Genomic DNA, 8,320 nt, shown 5'->3' with positions numbered 1-8,320 from the left:
ACTTAACTCATTTAAGATCAGACTGGACAAAACCAATATGTGACCTTGGCTGTCTAGCTTGGGGCTGCCCCATCCCACTTCTTGCCAGGCATAGAAGGGAAGAGAAGCTGAAGGCTAGCCTGACCCTAGCACCATTCCCCTCAATAGGAAAAGAAGAGTTTGGAGCTAATACTTGCTCCCACTGTTTGGCAGTTACGTTTCCATGGTCCTCACCTGCAGTAAGCCAGCAAGCACTAACTCTGTTACATGAGGAAGGAGCAGAGGACTGGCAACAGGCAGCGAATAACTAGAACTGGGAAGCAAAAAGAACTAAGGTGACTAGATATTGCTGAATACCTGGTCTGGTCTTGTTTTAGGGTCCCTGTTGGTTGTACAGTAAAACAGCGCTTTGTCCCAGTTTCTGAAAAACTTGGCACTTGGCCCCCTGAAGAAGCTGTACTGGTGAAACTGATAGTATCAAACCAGCGTATCAGTATCTCAAGGACATTCCTCAGAAAGCCTGTACACGATGGCAGTCTGCCCTCTCGAGTGGCCTTCCAGTGAGCCCCTCCATCCATATACGATTCCTCAAGCAATTGCAGTGAAGCAAATCCACATAGTGGGGAAAGAAATAGGGGCAAACTGCTTGACTATGCTCAGGGAGAAGTGGGCATTCTTCTCTCTCTTCAACCTCCATCAAAACTATCTGAGTCAAAATCCCACATGCTGGGTGAACTACCTTGGTTTTTCATTGCAAAACCTAGAAGGGAGAAGGAGAGAGGAGAGGCCTGATGTTATATTAGGAGTTTGGACTAGATTTGAGAATTAGGAAAACAGAAAAAAAACACTAACAAGAAAAAAAGAGAGAAGGTAGGAGATCTTTTGGACTTGGAAAACAGACACAGGACAAAGAGGCTGAGACGCATGAAAAGAAACTGGAAGGATGTGGGGTACAAGGAAGAAAAGAGCACAAGAAAAAGTGACCAAGGAGATTCAGGAATGAGCAAAGTGACCAACACAGAAAAGGGAAAGGAGGTTCAAAAGGTTGTAAAGAAGTAAGGAAAAGTGGTTTGGAAAAATGTAGATAAGACAAGAAGAGAGCCTAAGCCTAGGAGTAGGAGCACCAGGTCCCTACTTGATATCATTAAATCAAAAGCAAAATTGTTAATCTACATTCCCCAATAACAAACTGAAGTTGAGGGAAGTGCCAGAAGCATGGATGGGATGGCAGAGATTTCTCCCTGATTGTGGAATTCAATCCCAGCAGGTGCAGCTTTCATTAATAAAGTCTTAGAAATTTCTCAACAGCAATTCTCCCCTCCCCCAAATTTACCACAACAGCAGCAAGCAGGGCTGAGATGCTTTAACTCCCAGTGAAGAATTCTCCTCCTCCCTACCCGCTTGGGTCTCCCTACAAATACAAAGGATTTTCTCTCCCTTACCAATTACTTTATTAACCCAACTACTGCAGCAGCCGCCAAGCTCCCCCTGCAGCCCCATGAGCCTAAAGACCTCTGCCGAACTCCAGCAAAGACTGAAGCAAGGGTGGAGGGACACAATGATTTTGAGTTTCAGGCAAGGGGAGCATAGAGAGGAACTACTAAACAGATCTGGGAAGTTTGAGAAATGCTAGCATGGAAACAGATCTTCTCTCCCCTGGTCCACAAACTGCAGTGGCCATGCCGGAGAGCAGGGTAGAACTCCTTACCCCTTGACTTGAACATTCACTATTAACCAATCAGGGCTTGCAGCTCAGCTGGTATAATTATTGCAATCAGTATCAAGGCTTTTTGCAACAGCTGAAGAACTAACCCTTGCTGTTTGCTAGTCCTGAAAAAAAGTTAATGAATTGCAGAACCACCAATTTAGTGTTAGTCATTTGGTGAAACAGGAAGGAAGCAGGAGACCCTTGTGAATACTGAGTTTTCAGAGCACAGTTTGCAAAGAAAGCAAAACCTTTAGAAAAAAAAAAAAAGCGCTAAACCTTGTGCAGCACTTCTGTCCTCCCCACTGCCTGGGTACCTAGCCACAGTTAGCATTTGCAACTAATTTAGCAGCAACCTTTCACAGCATGAATTGCTTAGATGCAGGGATTTTAGTGAAGTTTTTTTTCCAAAAGGAAGCCATACACTTGCTGAATGGGAGAGGCTCAATTATGCTCAACAGGTTCAGTTCACACTGTGACCCTGCCTGGCTTCCTGCTATTCAGATGTGTTACTTCCCCTTTGTGGTAATGGCCTGTGGCACTCAGCCAGAAAACATTATTAATTTCAGAAGTGGCCTGACAACAAACCCACAGTGAAACAAGAGGAAGTGGCGGGGAGGCCATCTGTTGGCTTCAGCAGAACAGCAGGAACACAGCTATGTAGGTTCTACAAGGAAAGCAGATTAATAATCCACAAAGAGGAAACTGGCTAAAATTATCCACAGACCATATTAAAAAAAAAAAAAAAAGTCACTTGAGCTGCAGCTGGACAGGAAATTGCTAGAGCTGCTTGCAAATCTCCACTTTGAACGGCACAGTACAGGGAATGCCAAGAGCGGAAACCGTTCAAAACTGGATTAACACAAGCCAAGTTTAACTGCAACCCACTTCTACTTTCACAGTTTATGCACTCAATCAAGGCCACTACTGCATGAGACACTGACTCATTCCCCCCCGCCCCCCCACCACACACACACACACTTTGTTCGCTTTTCATTTTACACCCTTGCAGTTGCTAAAATTACATGAAATATTTTGGTCGCCAGGAATTTCAGAATCCCAGCCCACCACTTTTTCTCCATCCTGACCTTGAAATGCGCCCTGCCATCATTCCTAATTAAAAGTCCCATAACAATCAGGAAGTTTTGGTACAAAGTGTTACCAGCACCATAGCCCAGTTTGCTCCTTCTACAGTCATAACTGCTTCAGTGTGCCTGAAGGAAAAGCAAGATGGTTCAAAGGTAGTTAACAGGTTTTCCTCCTCTTGTTCTCACCTTCTTTAATTCCAGAACAAGTCAGTGGTGATGGAGAGTCATTTGCTGCCTGCAGACTGCTTATGGATCTCTGAAACCCATTCCTGGTAGATAAATATCTACACCACTGAAAGAACCAACTCCTGGCATTCTCAGCAGAAAGACCACAACTTTAACCATACATAGAAATCAGTGTCTCCTGCCATGAAAATTGACCCTTACTGTAGAATTTCAGGACCGTGATGGATAGAGTGAAAGAGCCTGGACCATTCTGTACGTATCTTTTCTGGTAATTAAGCAGATTTCTGAACTAATCTCTTGTGCGCACAGTGATAGTGCTGTGTGCGCACTACTCATTAATTTAGATACCTGTGGGCACAAAGAGGGACCTGGACTTTCTGTGCTAGGGGCTATATGGGATATTGCCCATCCAATATTCAGATGCACGTGCAATTTAAAAAAAAAAAAAAAAAAAAATCACACCCAAGTGGGGGAAAATGAACTAGTCATGTTTTCAATAGCCAAAAATAGTTATTTATTAATAATTTAAGGTTTTACATTCTTATAATAAATTCCATCTTTAAACTTTTACACCATGAATTAGAGACTCTCCCTTATTGGCAACCTTGTGCAAGTTCACCTTGCATACACACAGGTACACATGCTCACACATACTTCCAGTTTTATACAAAAAGAAAAAAAAAAAAAGACACAAAATATTGCATTTGAAGTGAAGCTCCCTGAAGAGTTTGTACAGAGGTAATGCACTGTTTAGCACATCTGAAAATTCTTAAAAAGTGAAAAAAAAAATCTGTTTGAAGACAAACTTGTTCCAAGATGACTTATTTACAAAAGGTAAGGCAAAAAAAAAAAGAGACTTTAAAAAGAATGAGAGGAAAAAAATATTAAGTGGAGTAAGGAAGAAAAATCATCATGGGGGGGAGAAAAAGTGGGGCGGGGGGAAAGAGGGAAAAAAAAGAGACTGCACCTGTTTGGAAAATCCGAGTTGCAAACTTCTGACCATAGATAGCCATTTTCTGTCAAAGAAAGTTTACTTCAATTGAACAATCAAATTAAGCATGCTGCAAATGTATTCTTTGCAATAGAAAAGAAAAGAAAAAAACCCACAAAAATGCATAAAGAGAACAAAACTGCAGATGTCCCTTAGGCCAATTTCTTTTATGTATGTGAAAATTAAAAAAAATAAAAACTTTGCCAATCGATTTAAGATTAAATATTTACATTCATTGAGTAAAACACTACAGAGTCCTGGCAAACAAGTACTCCAAATACATTGAGCTGAAACCTCTCTCTTTGGCTCCTCTAAATTCAGAAAAAAGAAACAGTCTTCACTGAAGACAATGATGTATGTTACAGATCCAGATCCGAAAGCAAAGAAGAAAGTAGGATGTTTCCAGTCACTAGAGAACATGTGCTCATCACGCTGCCTGGGCTCCCCCGAAGCGCTGGAAGTCCTCAGTTCCAAGTCACTGCATAGGCGGGGGCGCGGGCACTGAGCGGTTTGCTGCCTCCCTTCCGGCAATAGGACGCGTTCCTTCTTGGAGAACTCTGGCAAGTTGCCGCCCTTGGCGATCGCCCATCCCAGCACTGCGTAACCTTGCCTAGCAGGCACTGGCAGCTACTTGCCCACCCTGGGGACCACAAAAGAGAAAGCTGCATTTCTTTGCCGCTGTCAAAGAGAAACCACTGAGGATTGATGGCACGAGCCAGCCAATCGAGGGGCGCAGGCCCGGGGGCTCACGTGGACTGCAGGGAGTCCACTTGGAAGACGTTCTGGTTGGAAGGGGTGGTGAAGTACAGCTGCTGGTTGGATGCGCGATTGTCACAGGGGCTGCTGAGGCCCAGAGTCCGCTCAAAGTCCAGCAGCTGGCCCATGAAGTTGAAGTTGGGCGAGATGTTGGATTTCTTCATCTTGACAATGTCGTAGGCATCATTCATGGACAAGTTGAGCTTCTGCATGAGGTATGCCACTGTCACGGTGACCGAGCGGCTGATCCCTGCCAAGCAGTGTACTAGGACCCCGCAGTTCTTGCCCCGAGCTTCATCTGCACAGAGGAAAAGAGAGGAAGCACATGAGACAGTTGGAGCTATGAACTGCTCCAACTGGGGCCAAGTCTGGTCCCAGTGACTGCTAGTGTAAATCAGGAGGAACCCCTTGGAGAAGAGGGGAGCTGTACCAGGTCACAGCCAGCGGGGAGATGAGGCAGACACCCCAAGTGCTTGCAGAAAACTGGGGAAAAACGAAGCAAGGTTGAAAGGAAACAAGATGTAGTGAACAGTATCCCCAGAACAGTGCAGACTTGTATTAGCAGTGGGATCTAAAGACCCTATTTCTATTACATTTCTAACAAAAAAAAATTATTTCTAGGTAGATTTGCCCCAGCGGGTGAATGCGGGAAACCCAGCAATATGTCACTGAATGCTTTTGATACAGACAAGCAGACTGCAAAGGTCTATTAAATTATTCTCCAACTGTTGTGCTGCTAACAATGGAGGTATTCAGGCATTTTAAAAGAATGAGGGAAGTCACAGGGGACAGCCCATTAGGAGGAACAGGATGTCAACATTGCTTGAAAATGGGTTCCTTTGTAATAGGAAATGCATTACAATGCCTGGAGATTAGTTTCTTTGTGGCTCCCAGCCCACATTTCTTCCTGCTGTGCTCAGATTACCTACATTCTGCACTATTACCGGTATCACTCAACCGGATTACAACACAGCTTTCCAACAGATAATATGATGCCCACAGCCCCCCCTTAGAAAAAAAAAAAAAAAAAATCAATTAATGATAATTCCACAAGAAAGGAGACATGGGTTACCATGGAAGTTGAGCAAGAAAAAAACAATGCTGAGCTGAATAAAGTAATACAACAGTTTGGAGGTGTGTTAGGGACAGTAGGTATGATCTACTCGAAAAGGTATAGCCCCAGCTATTTTCACTCCAATTTCAGCAGGCGCTTATATTGCAAAACCAACGGGTACTATTATTTGAAGTAGTGTTATTTCAGATCTAGCAGAAGCATTAGGGCTGAATGGGGTGCATTTACAGGAAATTTACAGGAAATTTAAATTAAAAGAACACACGTTTGAAAGTGGTGCAATTATCTACAGAGCGGCAAGGCCATAAATCTGAAGTTTCTTTTAATCCTACTTCTCACTTGGCAACAAAGGAGAACATTAAAGCATTGACTCAGAGGGTGGGATTTTTTTTTCTTCCCCAACTGCTGTGAAATAGGGGAAAGAAAAAAAAAAAAAGAAAAGTATTTTATATTTATATATGGCCAGGGCAGACTGTTCATAATTCCCTAAATGGGACACCCTGGGTTGGCAAGCTACTCCCTGTCTGCTCAAAGTCCGAACACATCTTTAACATTCTCGTGACCTGTGAATGCGACTGATAATTCACCAGGCCTCTGCTAAACCTGGAAAGACATACTCTCCCCCCCCCTCGCAAAGGGAAAGGCAGCTCGGAAAGTAAGAGAGCTGTGCAACAGCTGGGCCTCTGCTGAGAGACAAAAGAGATGGAGGGTTTTAAACTGTGCAGAGTGGAAGCAACTGGTGGGGACGGAGTGCCAAGGAGAAGCAGGTCTCACCTATGAAAGAGATGGCCTCGGGGAAGAACTGGGACAAGTTTTGGCTCCAGTGATCGGAGATGGGGATCTGCTTATACTTAAACTCCCCAGCGTTCTCGAAGAGATTGGGCAGGTTGGGGGTCACGTTCAAGATGTACTTGATGCCAAACTCCTCCAAAACGTCCAGGTTGGTGGAATCCTTGGCGCAGCCCAGGTAGAGGTAGGGTAAAATCTCCACCGGGAAGGATGGCTGGTTGTTGGCCAGGGGGCTGCCGTCCGAGTCGGTGGCGCTGTTGGGGTCCCTGTCGAGGTCGGACTCGATGTCAGAGGAGGAGTCGGAGCTGATGCGGAGCCCCCCCAGGCCCAGCACAGGCAGCGGTGGGGAGCTGCTGCTGCAGGAGCTGTCGAGGTTGGTCTCGCAGTGAAGGGCAAACTCGGCCTGGAACTTACTGAAGCCGCCTGGAGGAGAGCAGCAGGGCAAAAAACAAAAACAAAACAAAAAAACAATGCAACCAGTGCAGCCGCTGCCCCCAGATGGGCCTCTCAACCACACTCCAGCTCTGCAAGGAAGCCACAGAGCCCCTTTTCCCCACTCCCTGCCTCCATGAGAGCCTCGGCCCTACAGAAACCCCCCTTCTGATCTCCCCACCCTCCAGCTCTGCAAGAAGGCCACAGCCCCTTCCCCCCCATGAGAGCCTCAGCCCTACAGCTCCCCCCCATACTCCAGCTCTGCAAGGAGGCTGCTGAGCTTGTTCCTCTCCCCATGAGGGCCTCGGCCCTACAGATCTCCCCCACTTCAGATCCCCCATACTCCTGCAAGGAGGCCCCTAAGCCCCTTCCCCCCCCCTGCCAAGGAGAGCAAGAGGAGCCTCAGCTCTACAGACACCCCCACACTCCAGCTCTCTAAGAAAGCCACTGAGCCCCTTCTCCTGCCCCATGAGAGCCTTGGCCCTACGGATCCCCCCCATGCTCCATCTCTGCAAGGAGGCTGCTGAGCCCTTACCCCCTCTTGACAGCCCCGGCCCTGCAAATCTCCCCCCACCCCCCGAATCCTTCCCCATGCTCCTGCAAGGCCACTGAGCCCCTTCCCCCCCCCTCCATGAGAGTCTCAGCCCAACGGATCCCCCCACACTTCAGCTTTGCAAGGAGGCTGCTGAGTCCCTTGCCCCCCATGACAGCCCTGGCCCTACAAATGCCCCCGGCTTGCAGATCCCCCCATGCTCCTGCAAGGGGGGCAATGAGCTCCTTCCCTCCATGACAGCCCCGGCACTACAAATGTCTCTGGCTTCAGATGCTCCCATGCTCCTGCAAGGAGGCCACCGAGCCTCTTCCCCCGTGCGAGCCTCAGCACTACAAATGCCCCCCGCCCCACCCTTCAGGTCCCCTCTATGCTCCTGCAAGGAGGGCACCGAGCTCCTTGCTCCCCATGCGAGCCTCAGCCTTCCAGATCCCCCTCCCTTCCCCAGCCCGGGGGGGCCCTCACCTTCCAGGTAGTAGGCTTTGCAGCCCTCGTCCTTGAGGCGCTTGAGCAGCAGCCCCAGCACGGTCTCGCCGCTCGTGTTCTCGTTCCAGTCGCTGCTGCTCTCGTCGTAGAGCACGACGGTGTCGGTGCCGCAGCGCCGCGCGAAGCGCTCGCGGTCCTCCTCGCTGCTGGAGAAGAGCGAGCGGAGCGGCAGGTTGCCCTTCTGCAGGCGCCGCAGCATGATGCCCGGCAGGGCCACGCTGATGGCCGACTCGATGTGGGACGACTCGTAGAGCTCCTGCGCGCGGCAGTCCATGAGCAGCAGCCG

At 47.8% G+C, this 8,320-nt stretch overlaps 1 protein-coding gene across 1 annotated transcript; it reads right to left on the bottom strand.

The window, feature by feature from the left end:
• Positions 1 to 3,448: 3,448 nt before the first annotated feature.
• DUSP6 (dual specificity phosphatase 6) lies at positions 3,449 to 8,314 on the bottom strand. The gene is made up of 3 exons (XM_006035878.3): positions 8,014 to 8,314; positions 6,552 to 6,989; positions 3,449 to 5,003 (listed from the first exon to the last, which is right to left on the bottom strand). The coding sequence occupies exons 1-3, from the start codon at positions 8,306 to 8,308 to the stop codon at positions 4,696 to 4,698; spliced, it is 1,041 nt and encodes a 346-aa protein (XP_006035940.1). The 5' UTR covers positions 8,309 to 8,314; the 3' UTR covers positions 3,449 to 4,695.
• Between the last annotated feature and the right edge of the window lie 6 nt (positions 8,315 to 8,320).

The sequence above is a fragment of the Alligator sinensis genome, unplaced genomic scaffold, assembly GCF_000455745.1.
Source record: "Alligator sinensis unplaced genomic scaffold, ASM45574v1 scaffold245_1, whole genome shotgun sequence".
NCBI classification, from domain to species: Eukaryota; Metazoa; Chordata; order Crocodylia; family Alligatoridae; genus Alligator; species Alligator sinensis.
This window is presented reverse-complemented; position numbering and strand designations above follow the sequence as displayed.

Coding starts and splice junctions, on each gene's coding strand:
- DUSP6 (XM_006035878.3), bottom strand. CDS start 8,308: ATGGACTGCCGCGCGCAGGAGCTCTACGAGTCGTCCCACATCGAGTCG. Junction 6,990..8,013: donor CAAAGCCTACTACCTGGAAG/GTGAGGGCCCCC, acceptor GCTCTCCTCCAG/GCGGCTTCAGTAAGTTCCAG. Junction 5,004..6,551: donor CGAGGCCATCTCTTTCATAG/GTGAGACCTGCT, acceptor TCCTCTGTGCAG/ATGAAGCTCGGGGCAAGAAC.